Source organism: Manduca sexta, chromosome 25 (genome assembly GCF_014839805.1).
Source record: "Manduca sexta isolate Smith_Timp_Sample1 chromosome 25, JHU_Msex_v1.0, whole genome shotgun sequence".
Classification (NCBI taxonomy): domain Eukaryota; kingdom Metazoa; phylum Arthropoda; class Insecta; order Lepidoptera; family Sphingidae; genus Manduca; species Manduca sexta.
The window spans coordinates 13,031,004-13,047,820 of record NC_051139.1 but is presented as its reverse complement, the minus strand read 5'-3'; the positions used below and the strand labels follow the sequence as shown (position 1 = coordinate 13,047,820).

At 35.3% G+C, this 16,817-nt stretch overlaps 2 protein-coding genes and 1 pseudogene across 4 annotated transcripts in view; 1 reads left to right on the top strand and 2 right to left on the bottom strand.

Annotated features, from left to right (window-relative positions):
* LOC115448648 (solute carrier family 12 member 6) overlaps window positions 1–16,817 on the top strand; it is a 601,928-nt gene that overhangs the window by 401,304 nt on the left and 183,807 nt on the right. The window lies entirely within an intron of this gene.
* On the bottom strand, window positions 3,967–6,386 carry LOC115448661 (trypsin, alkaline C-like). The gene is made up of 4 exons (XM_030176160.2): window positions 6,309–6,386; window positions 5,676–5,844; window positions 5,038–5,293; window positions 3,967–4,316 (listed from the first exon to the last, which is right to left on the bottom strand). Exons 1-4 carry the CDS (start codon window positions 6,355–6,357, stop codon window positions 4,014–4,016), a joined length of 777 nt encoding a protein of 258 aa, XP_030032020.1. The 5' UTR covers window positions 6,358–6,386; the 3' UTR covers window positions 3,967–4,013.
* LOC115448653 lies at window positions 13,774–15,354 on the bottom strand (annotated as a pseudogene).

Here is a 16,817-nt window from a genome sequence, read left to right as displayed (position 1 = left end):
TCTGCTATCGAGCACAATTCTAAGCCAAAACAAGCAGGCACGTTGACAAACTATCATAAAAATATATACCGAGAATAGTTCTATGAGAGAGTTCCACGATGAAATCAAATATTTGGGTTAGATCGTCTTATTAACCTGATGACAGTAAAAATACTTATCTAAGCGTTACATTTAGAACCTGTATCATGGCTTCAAGTGTATATTATTTGAATCATCGTTACCAGCTTATGTATATAAGATTGATTTTTTACCATTCATTTGTGAAAATTTATTAATGTGTAACTTTTGTATCCGGTCGGTTTAAAGCAGAATGAAGTTCATTGATTAAATTATTTATCATTAGTCTCTGATACGACTCATTAATGAAAAAAAAATACGATACTGTCAGCTTATCGTATTTCAATCGACACCAATTACTTTTGTCGTTTAAGTATAGATCATTGTTGATGAATCATCATTGCGCGCTGTTTCGTGGAAGAATTTGATTATAACAATTTGATTTGATTACACCCGTGTATTTGCGCTGTTCTACTGTTTTAAGTTTTTATTGATTCAAAAATCATCCGTCGCTCGCGTAAGTGGCTTTACACTAATGTGCTTTAATAAAGTGGTACCTTTTTAAATTAACAAGAAAAGAAGAACACACGTAAAGTGCAACAAACGGGGATATGTTCATTATCCCAATAGGTATGAAAAATTTCACCTTCAAATTAATTGTTAGTTTGTGCCCTTGTCCACTAAAATCACATTTTTTTTTTAATTTTTATATCACATCAAAACATTAGTAAAATCTCTGTTCCATGCGCAAATCACTACTTTCTCTTATACGTCTAAGGATTATAAAGAGAAGGAAACTATTGTTGATATCAAATTGTAACCAATACCGCGTGTGCAAACGGCCGCAGAAAACGCCCATAATGACTATTTTTAGGGAACCCAATGATTTCAATTCCTGATTATATTTTATATTTTTTCCCAACGAGGCAACAATATTTTCATAAAATATATAAATCTTGTTTTATTACAACAATAAAGACGCTTAAAAAAATTACAACCGAGCTATTTATTTAGTGAACAATGGGGGTAACACAAAGATGTTTAAATTTATATAAAAGAATAAGAAAATAGTACATTTTCTCTTTTCACGAATCCAAAAAAATGCAAGTAAACAGTAAATTTAATTTAATTTTTGTTGAAATAAAACTATTATTCATAAATTTTTGAATAAGTAATGTTTTTTTTCCGGAATAAGCTATTTGATGAAAGGTTAACACTCTAGCTGCATTTTTGATAGAGTATATAATATTATAAATATCAGTCTCATAATGCAATGCTTAGCTAAATGTTCAAGGATTTATGGAATATTATTAAAAAAGAAATTAATAATAATAATTACGCGTTAATTATGTAAAAGTCCTTATTTATTTCCGCCGATGATCAATATGCATCAGTTTACTTTTTTTATACAATATAATAAACGTACCATAATCAAAAAAAAACCTTAGAACAAAAATTTAAAAGGTTTCTTGAATTTACCTTAGTATAATATTACTTCAATTTGTATAATGAAATCGATTTTTTTTTATAAATATTTTCAGTTACATGAATAATAAGTTTTCAGTTACATAGAAGTAATATTAATAACTGATTTGTTTTATGTGATGCACATATTATAAAACTGTAAAAAATAGCTGCGATGATTTGTTAAGATCCGTTACACACCATAATATTACCATTTACCACATTTGCCAAATTTAATTATTATAGTAAAAAATTGCATAATTTTTTTTTTTATAAGTTAAATGGGAATTTATATGGACAAAAACAATGAAAATACTTCGAATATTTAATTTTATTAAACATCTCCAACTTTTTGTAAGAGCTTTTACAAATTATTCTTAACTGTTCTTAACACTATGGTGCTAGGCGTCAAAAAGGTAAATTGCGATGGTACTTAGCCAAACACAACCTACCTATGTGCTTTAATAGTTGTGTTTACTTTTAAACCAACTTCAAAAAAAGGAGGTTCTCAATTTGACATGTATTCATTTTAATGTTTGTTACCTCAGAACTCTATTATTTAATAACTAATTTAGAAGATTTTTTTTAATTATATAGAATATACTTCCAGATTGGTCCCGAAGATGTTTTCAAAACCGGTTCAAGAGTTTTAGATTAAACATTTTGTTGAAGAACAATTTATCTACATAGTTTTTGAATCAACGAAAAGGTATAACAGAATAATCAATAAAAAAAATTAATATTAAAATTCGCAAACACCAAAACACAAGGCGTCAACTCGTATATCGCTTGAACATTGCATATTATGGGTACGTATTCCCAAGCGTAATATGGTCACGGGTGTCTGTAACCGCGGGCGGACGGGAACGACGTGACGCACCGCCAGCCCTTCGGCTGAGTCCGAGGAAGCGCGCGCGCCGGCCACACACACATTAGTCGGCGCCCTGCAGCTACGTCATACGCATGATGTAACTTGCATGCTGTAATGACTCATGGTAAATATATATATATTTTACAATAAATAATAACGAATGTTATAATATCAAAATAAATTATGACGTTTGATTGACGTAAAAATTTGCAATACGTACTTAATCGGTTGACGTAAAGTCAAACAGGGTCCAGTTTCCTTTGCCCGTATCTTTTAGCACGCATTCCGTCGAAAACTGAGATAAGTAGATACCAAGTCTTAGAAAGTGCTGCCACCTATGTTTTAAAACATACTACGACATGAACCCGTTCGCCAGCGGGTTACCATGCGCATATGGAACCATAATTTCATATTGGTGACGGAATTTCTGGAAATAAATACAACATGCGCCAGCTAACGTTATTTAAACGAAGTTTCACATAATTTATCGATATCGATTATGTTAAACGACGGGCCACTGGCCGATAGATATCATTACTAAATTATCGTTGATGGCTTAATTAAAAAGTTAAACTATTATTATTGTTCATAGCCTAGTAACTTCTACATTTATAATTTACTGATTAAATATTTAGTTTAGTATAAATTCAATCTTTAAAAAAACCATAGGAATCGTCTTGTATGGACGCTTCGCCATAAGTACAGCCACTATAAGTAGATATGTAAACAAAAATTTTCACTAATTTACCGCGCAATTTTTTGAATTTTTTCTTTCATAAGAACCTTCTCCTGACAATAACAAACACAACAAAACAATAGTAAAGTCGTTCCAGCCGTTCACGCGTGATGGCGTGACCAAGGGAAATAGGGATTCATTTTTATATATGTAGATTATTACCTCGTTTCGAACTTTAATATTTCTTGGACAAAAGGTCATTTTACCGCAAGCTCGACGTAACATCACTACTTCTCTTCCACGTCGTACTCCGACATTTAGAACTGCTAGAAGCTTCTAATGCCTATAGTTTTCGAGTGGCGATAAATATCCATAATAAAGCTTTTGCCTTGGCTCTTATTTCAACCGGTAATCCCCCCTGATAATAATATCATAATAATCATAATCCGTAGTAACCCTGATCACGCATCAAATTACCGCCACGCCTCTGATATTACATTTTTTTCTGCAAGGATATTCTATCCCAAAAGTATTTCGTCATAGTTTCACTATCAGACATTTTAAAATTAGATATTTAAAATGAATCGATCTTCAAGAAGTAAACGCAGGAACCGCTGAAAGGATTTGAATCAATTCAGCACACGTATAGACCACGTCCTGGTTTAACAAATAGCTACATACTTTTAATCCTAATAATTAACTCCTTCAGAAAATATTTCATTTTTAATTAGATGACAGATGATGATCGGTACAGTGATTTAGGTATTATTTTTAACGTATCAGGCTTTGCACGCTGTTATTCATTGAAAGATACCTCTTTAGGTGTCGGTGGTGCATGTTTGACCAGTTCTTCATTAACTAGAGATCGAAAAATGAATGAAATTGAAACTGCATATAATACAAAGTATAAAGGAATTTAATGATCATGTCATAATAGTTATATTTTTAAGAGTTGTTTTGAATCCAAGCAGTGTAGCGCTGGAGACGAACGTTGACACCAGGGAAGCGACGATCAGCACAGCGTATGCCCCAGGAGGTAATGCCGGCGATGACGTTGTTGTGGTAGAGAGGACCGCCGGAGTCTCCCTGGCAAGCGTCGCGACCTCCGACGTCAAGAATACCAGAGCATAACATGTTGTCAGTCACTGTGCGTGGTGGAAAGGCACGACGGTATCTATCCCTGCAGACTTCCAGGTTGATGGTTCGTACTTCGACGTGACGCAGTTGCTCCGAAGGGCTTCCTCTGTACTGTAAATGAACGATAGAAACAATATAAACAAATATTGCGATTTCTAAACAATTTTACCAAAATAGAAATATCCGTAGATAATGTTACTGACGGTACGAAAAGCAAGAGCGGAATTATTATTTCATATTGGTATTTGTGACATAGCAATGCCACATTCATACAGTAGTTTAGACATTCATGTACAAGATATAAAGATATATCAAAAACATAAATGTGAAATGAGAGCAGGTTCAATATTATGATACATGGCTTGGTTGTTGACTTCAACGACACAAGAAGAGAGATCTAAATGATTGCCGACTTCAATGATTAGTCCTGGAATTTATCTATAACTACATAAAATGTTTACACGATATTAAAACATAATTTCTTCTTATAACTTAGGATAATATATCGTAGCCTAAGGTATTACTTGGCTAGCTCGATCAAATCGTCAGTCAGTGATAAAAAGGCCAATTTTTGGACGTTAATATCTAAATAACTGTGTGAGGTGTGAATATAAAATTTGGAGCACATATCTCGCAAGCCTCAATATTAGAGCTAACTTTGACATGTTTATGTGAAATAGTTTTTGAGTTATGAAAGAGTCAAAAGTGGCTCCAAATGGTTCGAGTAATATTACACACGGTTCTACTCGTCATTCTGTTAGCTTGAACTTGGCTTGACACGCTACTGTGTGTCTAGATATATTAATATATTGTAAACGATCTAATCACGAACCTGTGTATGACCCCATCCAGCAGCCCATACCGCCTGGTTGTCTGCGACATGGTAATTGGCTCCAGCAAAGTGACCAGCACGAGCATTCTGGTTGAATGCGATGGTGGAAGCGAGGCGCAAAATAGCAATATCATTATCAAGGTTTCTGTCGTTGTACTGAGGGTGAATGACATGACGATCTACAGTGTGGACGACGCCACCGCTGTTAGCCCAGGTGGAACCGACACGCACGCGCCAAACTCCAACAGCATTTCCACTATAAATAACAAGCATATAATATTTAATATTTGTAACTCTGTGCACAAGTTTCTGCGATTTACTGGTAGATCTCTTATATGTGAGAGTACACTGAGGTAGGTACCACCGCCGTGTCAATGTCTGCCACTAAGCAGCAGAGTGTAGTTACTGTTGTGTCCCGATTTGAAGGACATTGTAGCCAATGTAACTACTGGACTTAATAAGATTGAACATCTCGTGTCTTAGGATGGAGAGCGCAGTTGACTACCAAACGATACTTTGGGATTTAAGGTGTTCGATGGTGTTTCTACTGTTTATGGGCGGTTGAATCGTTTACCAGCTGGTGAATGGCAAGCCCGTCTCGTCCCTCATAGCAATAAAAAAAATACCGCGCTACTTACTGCGGGCAGTGGGCGGCCGTGAGAATGTGTCTGCTGTTAATAATGGAGCCGCCACAGGCTTGAGACCACTGACTCCAGTTCCGGGTTATCAACAGCGCGACAATAGAAGGGTAGTTGTTAATGGTGGTGACTGAACCGCCGACGATTCTCTGCGGAACCGATGGGCCGGCTGCGAAACGATTGAAATTTTAATTTCTATATTTATTTGGTAAGTATTTTCTATAGAAAAGGATGAACAACTAAAAACCCTTGAAATCGGTTGTCGAAAATGGAGTGGCCCGAAATAAGTACACAGCATCAGTACAGACCCGGAATGTGAACACATGCGAACGCATAGTGAACTAACTTGCCTTGAAAAATACAAACAAATTTATTCTCGACCAAATAAATGGTAACAAATTACATTAAAAATTAACGCTGCAGTATTCCTTAGGGTGTAGGCGCTGCAATATAAAACTTAATAGAGGAACGTCGTCTGCACAATATTACTAATCATACATACATGACGCCTTTATCCTTGAAGAGGTAGGCGGAGGTGCAACCAGGTCACTCAATTTTTTAATGGAATTGTTCCAAAAATAATGTTTCCTTATTCTTTACATATAACCAAATAGTACCGTGAATCTAACTTACCCGTAACGGCTACGAACCCAAGGGCTAACAATGCGATCAACGTCTTCATGATTAATTAACTGGAAAGTGACTAACATCCAAACAGTATTTGACAGGTATATATACCTACCAAAGGGTGCTTTTCAATTATAAATATTGATTAAATTAGATAAGACAACTTTGGGTATTAACGTTTGAGCGTTTTAAAGTTAATCAATTCTCTATTTTCCTGTTGGGTTACATACGATTCTATTGCGCCCAATATTTTACGATTATTATACAATTTCGCTTGTTTAACTAAATACTTAAACGTAAATACGATTGTGTATATTGGGGGAGATGAGGGTATTTCGAATCAGCAACTAATGGTAGTCATGTTCATAACATAAAAACGAGTGTCTAAATCAGCGAATATAAATCTTAAGGGTTTCTTACATACCTCTTATTTCACCTGCGTCTTGTGATCAGAACACGGCTATTATTTGCAAGAAGTAGCCTTTAGACACTTGCGTGCATTTTATATTATTTTGGCGGAGGTAAATAAGGCAAACATTATAAAAAGTTGTCAAATAAGACCAAAAGGCGCATGCCTTAAGAAAACACGCTTCTTCAGAGTCTGAAAGACCTAATCGAAAGGTGATGATAACGATTTTTTTTTTAATAGTAAAAGTGACGATGAATATCAGCCTGATATATGGAGAATTCGGCCGCAAAAACTAGTTACAATACTGTTGCACATCCTGTGGGTGTCATGGACGCACAGATTGGATTGAGCGGGATACACCAGGAACATAATACCCGCATATCTAAATTATTATGATCAATGCTATGCTTTCTTTAACCGGCTTCAAAAAAGGGGGAGCTAATCAATTCGCAGTGTACTTTTTATGCTTTAATTTTTAAACTGCATTCTCATAGTAAATAAAATTGTCTGAAACTGGCAGTTTAGCTATATATGGCAGATAGCAATAATTCGGTCTGCCCATCGCCCCAGTCTCATCGGCCCCTGTAATCGCAGGTAAAAGAGTTACACCGACGTTTACAAACTTTAAACCACGAGAACGAATCATGCAAAATTAATTGAACTTAAACACAAGAATATGCCAAATGTTTAACTTATAGTTTTCTTGCTTTCATTTTCGGTTAGTTTACAAACTAATTAACCTTGAGAATGATAAGAAGTCAAAAAAATAATTGTAATCTAATGGCAAATTTTAAGAATTCCAACTTGCTGTCTTTTAAGGCTGCTTTTAGCCAAAATAGCCACCATGAAGGACGATGTTTTTTTAATGAATATGTAAGTTGAGAGTCTGGAAAAGTTTTTGACCTAACTTAGAACTATGAAGTCACTCGTTTAGTTTTTTAATTTAAAGAAGAAAATTTAAGTTATAATTCATTGAACGTAAGTTTTTCACTTTACACCAACATTTTCATAATTTTCATTAAAGTTACGAATCTGATTGTTGTTAGCAAAAAAGTACAACTAGTGAAAATTTTGTTGCAATAAAAAAATCACGAATAAGTCTTCTACTTTTTTAAAAAGAAAACATTTAGTTGTTCAAATCGAAAATTCTCAAAAATTCAGAAAAATATTCATAACTCGAAAACTATGAAAAATCACGGAACATACATGGGAGTGATTCGGATACCCCAAGGGGTTCTCTATCTCTGGACCTCCGCTTGATACTACTTTCTGGGATACCCTGTATTGTTTGATTCATCGATAACAGCTTACGTATATAGGATTCCATTCATTTGTGAAAAATTATTAGCGTGCAAGTTTTGTGACTGGTAGGATTAAGCGCAATGAAGTTGATAGATTAAATTGTTTATCATTAGTCTCTGATATACGACTCATTAATAAAAAATATTACAATACTGTTAGCTTATCGCATGTCAATAGCCATCAAGTACTTTTGTCGCTTAAGTGTAGATCATTGTTGATGAATCATCAGTGCGCGCTGTTTCGTAGCAAGATTTGAGGAGTACACGCGTGTACTTGCGCTGTTCTACTTGTGTAGTTTTTATTCATTGAAAAATCATCCGTCGCTCGCGTAAGTGGTTTTACACTAATGTACTTTATTAAATGGAAACTTATTAAATTAATAAGAAAACAAGAACACACGTAAAGCAACAAAAGGGGATATGTTAATTATCGCAATGGGTATGAAAAATTTCACCTTCACAATTAACAGTTGGTTTGTGCCATTGTCCACTAAAATTAAATTTTTTAAATTTTTATGTTTCATCAAAGAATTAGAAAAAGCTCTCTTCTTTGTACAGATAACTGCTTTCTCTTATATGGCTAAGAATTATAAAGAGAAGGAAACTATTGTTAATATCAAATTGCAACCAATACCGCGTTTGCAAACGGCAGCAGAAAACTCCCGTAAAGACTATTTTTAGGGAACTCAATGGTGTAATTCCTGATTATAATAAAGGAAATTGGACATAATAAAATCATGTCGGTCGCCCGATCATCTCTTCGGTCGTTTTCGGAAGGATTTGAGGCAACAAGTTAGAATTATTAATAACCATGTAATATATACTTAAGTACGTTTTATAAATTTTCCCAACGAGGCAACAATATATTCATAAAATATACAAATCTTGTTATATTACAATAGTAAAGTCGCTTAAAAGATTCAAAACCGAGGTTTTTATTTAACGGTGAACAATGGGGCTAACACAAAGACTAAAAATATTTGCATTTGAAAAAAAAAACATAACGTGAGTACTTTTTATTTATTCTGGAATTAACAGTTACTATTTCTCCTCTTTTTTATTACATTACGATCGAAGAGACATAAACTATTTAAAAAATATAAAAATTTAAAATTAATAACATTTTTCACTTTGTTATTTTGCCAATTTCAAGTGTACACTATTTTACAAACCAATGCAGTTTCACTGTAGTTGTTTTTTCCAATTAATTTTCAAACCCAAATTTAATAGATCTCTTCAATACCTCACTTTAATTTTACTACTTTATTGAGTATGATATGTTTAAATTTATACAAAAGAACAAGAAAGGTTCAAGGATTTATGGTATATTATTAAAAAAACAATTCTTTCATTAATAATAATAATTATTCTTTAATTATGCAAAAGTACTCATTTATTTTCGCCAATGATTCCTATGCATAAGTTAACTTTTTTATACCATATAATAAACGTACCGCAGTCAAAAACAAACTTTTGAACAAAAATTTAAAAGGTTTTTTCGATTTGTATAATAAATTATTATTAATATTTTATATTTTTTTATAAATATTTGCAGTTACATGAATTACTCATAGAGGTAATATTAATAACAGATTTATTTTATGTGATGCATGTATTATTATGAAAACGGACAGAAGTAGGTGTGATGATTTATTACCAGGATATTATAAATTATTTTCATTTATCACATTTATCAAATTTAATTATTATAATAATAAATTACATAAATAAATTTCAAAAATGTTAAATGGGCATTTTATATGGACAAAAACAATGAAAATACTTCGAATATTTATTTTTAAACATCTCCAACTTTTCGTAAGAGCTTTTATAAATATTTTTTAGCTGTTCTTAATACCATGTGCTTGGCGTCAAAAATGTAAATTACGATACTTAGCCAAACACAACCTACCTATGTGCTTTAATGGTTGTGTTTACTTTAAACCGACTTAAAAAAAGGAGGTTCCCAATTCGACGTGTATTCTTTTTAATGTTTGTTACCTTAGAACTCTGTTATTTAATAACCGATATGAAAAAAAAAGTTATTACATAGAATATACTTCCAGATTGGTTCTGCAGATTTTCCAAAATCGGTTCAATAGTTTTAAATTAAAAATTTTGTTTAAAGACAATTTATCGCGATATTATTTTGACCGCAACAATAATTGCTATAGATTATTTAAATCTTTAGCGGCGATAGCCTAGTTGGGTGTGGAACGGACTGCCGAGACAAATGTCCGCAGGTTCAAATCCCAAGGGCACACACCTCTGACTTTTCTTAAAAATTATGTGTGTATTCTTTGTGAATATATCGTTCGCTTTAACGGTGAAGGAAAACATCGTGAGGAAACCTGCACATCTGAGAAGTTCTCTATAGGAATTTCGAAGGTGTGTGAAGTCTACCAACCCGCACTAGGCCAGCATGGTATAGAACTGTTAGTACAGAAGCTTTGCCTGTCCTCGCGGGTGTACTCCCTGTCGATTTGGAGGTACAGCGTCGCGCCGCTATGTATTACTCAACCAGAGAGGATATGGATAAAAAGTTTCTTACGTCTCGCGAGCTCTTAAGAATCGATAGACTATTTAAACCGCACACTGATGTACACAACGAGTTATTAAATGAATGGCAATGTAGGTGGGACTCGTCTTCGAAAGGGCGTCATTTATATAAATACTTTCCGTACGTTCGCGATCGCCTAATTAAAACTTGGCTAGAAATAGATTACTGTGTATCGCAATTTCTTACCGGCCATGGTAATTTTAAGGGTAAACTGTTCTCATTTAGACTGGTTGATTCTCCTGCGTGCCCATGCTCTACACCTGGTTACGAGGTTGAACAATCTGCTCATCACGTACTTTGGGAGTGTGGTCTCTGGCATGAAGAGCGCAACATCATGTTAAACAGTATGCAAATAACATCCGGGGTTGTATACTACATGGACCTTGTTGAGACTAGACGGAATTTCCGTGCTTTTCGGCGTTTTTGCCATGCCTATTGTAATCAAATCTAACAGCTCATGTGATAGGACCCTTTCATTTAATTTTTATCCGTGGTGCTTTATAACTAGCTTATCTAGTTGTAAACGTCCCTATCCTTGAGGTTAAATCGCCTCCTTACATCATGATTTTGTCACCCGCATTGCTCTGGAGGGAAGTGGACAATTAATATTTCCAACTCCTCCCTATTTTTCTATTTGATTAATTTCGTTGCGGGATAATGACATACTAGTTTTCCCTGAGACTCGCCGAGCTTCACTGCTCGGTGTCACAAAATGCGTGCCACTGCTGATCCTGGCTTACAGGAGTTGTAGTGGTGGGTGTGAGGGCGGGAAAGTCTCTCATAGGCCAGCATGGTGGACTAAGGCCTAATCCCTCTCAGTAGTAGAGGAGGCTCGTGCTCAGCAGTGGGCAAGTATATAATACAGGGCTGATATTATTATTATTATTTAAATCTTAATGTGCAGCATAGCATAGCAGCACACTCGCTGTACTTAAGGATATCATACTATAGTCTGTTTTCGATTATAATGACAAGGATTGTATGAATTTCACAATTTTTCTCTTGTTACGTTTGTGGTACATGAACAAATTCTTGCTCGATCAGGTGAAATTGAATGTCTTTATTGCAGTATGTCAGTCTCATTTTAATTACTTTTCGTTTTATGCTAGACAAGTTGAGAACCGCTAATCAATATTTAAATGAATCCAATATTTATCAACGTTACCTATAAACATATTATCGCAACTATATACAATAAAAAATATATAATATTTTTAGTGATATTGTATTTTCCGCTCAGTTATCAGCCTGATGTTTGATAGTACACCTTTTAAGTACAATAAATAGGCAAGCCTCTCAAAATAAGATAATATCCAGTAATACTTTTAAGGGTATGTATAAAATGTTATATGTAAAATAAAAATAGCAGGTACAAAATTTGTTAAAAAAGGGGAATACAATTTTCGAATTGCGTTAAACATCGTTAAGACCCTTCCCCGAGCTAAAGGCCTTGAGCATTCGTCTCCAAAATTGGTAACCAGTATATACCTGTATATACCTGTTAGGTAATTATTATGTTTTTAGTGGTATTTGAAGGTGCTTTAATTTTGTTTAAAAAAATATGCAATACCGAACCCATGGAATGCTAAAACTAATAGAGTATTTAAGTAGAGTTACCTTCAATTTTTTTTTTATCATAGCTATGAGCTAGTAACACTGGCCGTAGTATAATCTTTTAATAGATTTCGCATTTATATACTAAGGATTAACAAAATAGGAATAATGTGAATTAATAAATAATTACAGAATAGTCAGTAAATAAAATTAATATTACAATTCACAAACACCAAAAATGAATACTATAACGCGCTAAATATTTTCTTTAAGGCGTTAACGCGTGCATCGCTTCAACATTGCCTTTTATGGGCACTTATTCCCATACATATGGTCGCGGGGGTGTATAACCACGGGCGGGCAGGAACGACACACCGCCAGCCCTTCGGTTGTGTTCGAGGGCGCGCGCGCGCCGGCCACACATATTGTATGTACATATATTAATCGGCGCCCGGCAGCTATGCGATACGCGTGATGTAATTTGCATGTTGTAATGACTCATGTTAAATAAATAATAATATATTTTTTACAATCAAATATTACGAATGTTATAATACCAAAATAAATTATGATGTTTGATTGACGTAAAAAGTGACAATACGTAATCGGTTGACGTGAAGCCGAAGAGGGTCGGGCTTCCTTTGCCCGTATCTTTTAGCACACATTCCGTCGAACACTGAGATAGTAGGTAGATAGCAAGTCTTAGAAAGTGCTGCCATCTATGTTTAAACACATACTACGACATGAACCCGCTCGCCAGCGGGTTACCATGCGCCTATAGGACCACAATTTCATATTGGTGACGGAATTTCTGGGGAAATAAATACAACGTGCGCCATCTAACGTGATTGAAATGAAGTTTTACATAGGTAATTCATCGATGTCGATTTTATTAAACGACGGGCCACTGGCCGATAGATGTCATTATTGAATTATCATTGATGGATTAATTTAAAAGTTAAAGTATTATCATTGTTCATAGCATAGCAATTTCTCAATTTATAATTTACGATATATATACCTATCTTGTTTAGCATAACCTAAAACTTAAAAGGGAAGCCGATAGGAACCAAACATGGGAAAAAGGGATGGACGCTTCGTTATGGGGACAGTTACTTTAAGTAGAATGTCAACAAAAACTTTCAGTAACGCCGTACATTGTAGCGAGATTACAATACAATCTTTGGAATAGACTGAAAATTTTGTGATGAAGTCTTTCATGTCTAACTGTATATCACATAGATAATAATCATGCTTTAGGTTTTTTACAAAATTGTCCGATATTTCGGTAATAACCAAACTTAAATTTATTTGATTAATTTGATTAATTTTTAGCAATAATATTTTATCCCTAAATTATTTTATGATAATTTCGCTGTAAATTTTTTTCTTGCATGCGCAACTTTTAAAAGATCTACATAGTCCTCAGAACGCGGAAATACAGTTTCTAATGCATTTTCCACCTACAATGATTACCTACCTACAGATTGCTACAGTGCTGTAACGATTTTTACCGGAAAAGGCTTTTCGAGTCAGTACTCACGGAAAGATACCGCTTCGAGTATCGACGGTGCTTGCCAGTTCATCATTAACTAAAGATCGACTAATGAAGGTAGATACGTGGCTACTTTTCCAATGAAAATTAAATTGCGTATAATACAAAATATGAAGGATTTAATAATCATGTCATAATAGTTATATTTTTAAGAGTTGTTTCGGATCCAATCGGGATAGCGCTGGACACGAACGTTGACACCGGGAAAGCGAGGATCAGCACAGCGCACGCCCCAGGAGATAACGCCGGCGATAACCCCGTTATGGTATAGAGGACCGCCGGAGTCTGCCTGGCAAGAGTCGCGACCCCCGACGTCAAGAATGCCAGAGCACAACATGTTGTCTGTCACGGTGAGAGGAGGGTTGGCACGACGATATCTGTCTCTGCAGACTTCCAGGTTGATGGTCCGTACTTCGACGTGACGCAGTTGCTCCGAAAGGCTTCCTTGGTACTGTAAATTACCAATAAAAATAATTTAAGTTTACATTGCGTCACTGGAAACCGTTATTGTAAGTTGATATTTTTTTAGAAAAGGCACATTTGAAGTTTGTCTCACATATTCACGCAGTGCACCACACACAAATATTAATTTTCGTATACGATCAGATTACGAACCTGTGTAACACCCCATCCAGCGGCCCAAACCACTTGGTTGTCGGCGACATGATAATTGGGGCCAGCAAAGGCACCAGCCCGAGCATTCTGGTTGAATGCGATGGTGGAAGCGAGGCGCAAAATAGCAATATCATTATCAAGGTTTCTGTCGTTATACTGAGGGTGAATGGTATGACGATTTACATTGTGGACAACGCCACCGCTGTTTGCCCAGGTGGAACCGACACGCACGCGCCAGACTCCAACTGCGTCACCGCTGTAAAAAACATAAGCAATATCATATTATTTTATTTGTTACTCTGTATCAAAGTTTCTGCGATACAATGCTACTTACTGCGGGCAGTGAGCGGCCGTGAGAATGTGTCTGTTATTGATAATGGAACCGCCACAGGATTGCCGCCACTGGCTCCAGTTCCAGGTTTTCAACAGCGCGACAATAGAGGGGTAGTTGTTGATGGTTGTGACCGAACCGCCCACGATTCTCTGTGGGACCCTCGGGCCGGCTACAAAACCATTCAAACCCTTAGTTCCATAAACTATTTTATCAGCAGTAATACCAAATAATACTTTGTAATTCAAGATTTTGGATGTTGATTTTGGTGTTTATGGGCGGTCATATCGCTTACCATCAGGCGAACGGCAAGCTCGTCTCGCCATTCTATGCAATAAAAACAAAAAAAAAATAAAGCTAGGTGGATCAGTGGGTGGGAACGATTGAAAACGGTTGTAGCTTAAATAGATCTACATCGCGAAGTTGAAGATTCTGCGGTAGATGTGTTACATTAAACTTTAACATCGTATACATAACACATGCGTACTTGCCTGTTCTATACTGTATCAAGCGAATGTCTCCGCTTAGTTTAAAAAAGTCAAATTATTAGCATATAGTATCATGAAGGTAACTTACCAGTCACGGCGACAAATCCAAGGGCTAACAGTGCGATCAACGTTCTCATGATTAATTGATCCAAAAACAACTTATGGATTTTCCCAACTCTACAAGACTATATATACTAGAGAATCCCGCTTGATTTATTATAGTTGATAACATAGATAAGACCGTAGGGATTTAATATAACGCGCTACTTCGGTTTTAAAATCTATCTTGCTTAAATAATCCTTCTAATATTATAAATGCGTAAGGATGATGCGTGAGGATGTATGTATGTATGTAAGTATGTATGTATGTGTGTCCGTACATTTGTTCCTCTTTCACGAAAAACCTACTGAACAGATTTGAATGAAGCTTTACAGTAATATTGTGTTCCGGTTTGAAAAACATTATAGCTAGTGTAATTCCTGCGCATTCAGTGGTTAAATAAATAACACCTCAGGATGACGAGCCCAGTGCAATGCCACGTAGTGCTTTGTAATTCAAACTTCGAGTGCTGTTGGTATTACTTGCGGGTTGTTGGTTCACAGGTATAAGGCGCGTGGCTTGATAATTATTATATAACATTTTATGGGATAGCAAACCGAACACACAGGTCTTCGATGCTGTGGATACTTATTAATTTATATATTCAAAGCCCTTAGATCGAGTCTACTTAATGCATACTTACATAATCTATACTCATAATAAATCTGTAGAGAGGTCAATTCTGTACATGAAATATATTTCCAAAATAACTATCAGGGGGTGATTAGGGATCGATACTGATGCCAAAAATGCAATTAGTAAAATTTTTGTCTGTCTATCTGTCTGTCTGTCTGTCTGTATAACCGTTATAGAAACAAAACTACACTACTCGACGGATTTTAACGAAACTTGGTACAATTATTTTTCATACTCCTGAGCTGGTTATAGTATACTTTTCATCACGCTACAATTAATAGGAGCAGAGCAGTGAAGAGAAATGTTGGGAAAACGGGGGAAGTTACTCCATTTTTTAAGCTTCCGTCGCGTGTGCAACCTTAATGGTTAAAGCTACACAGAAATCATGTATGACGGAAATGTTCTCCTTAAAATTATATAAAAAATATCCCACGACAGCATATGTCTATCTTTAATGGTTGACTCACAATAACACGTGTAACTCCCGATACCTTAGCAGTTCGAAGCTTTCTCATTATATTTGTCTACTCTTACGTTTATAACACTCTCGGTCATCCCTAATTAAAAAAGTTAACATTATTAAATATTCCATAAAAAAGAATCACAGAAATCGGTATAGAAACACCAAAGTTATACATGAAATACGCTAATAATAAGCCATCACGCGTGAATACTGAATCATGCTATATGCTTCCTTCGATTTCACCAGGATCCCATCATCAGACCCTGACCGGATAATCGGACCACCTGCATACCACCATACATTAAAAAATTAAAAACATCCCGACAAATTGAGCACCTCCTCCATTTTTGTAGTCCGAAATCCACGCGGGCGAAGCTGCGAGCGGAAGCTAGTATATACTATAACAACTTTGTTTACGAAACGGATTAGTTATGTTTTAGCGTTAGGTTTTGTTGTGTCTATTTCTTATTTTATACATGTACATATACAGCATCACTTATTTT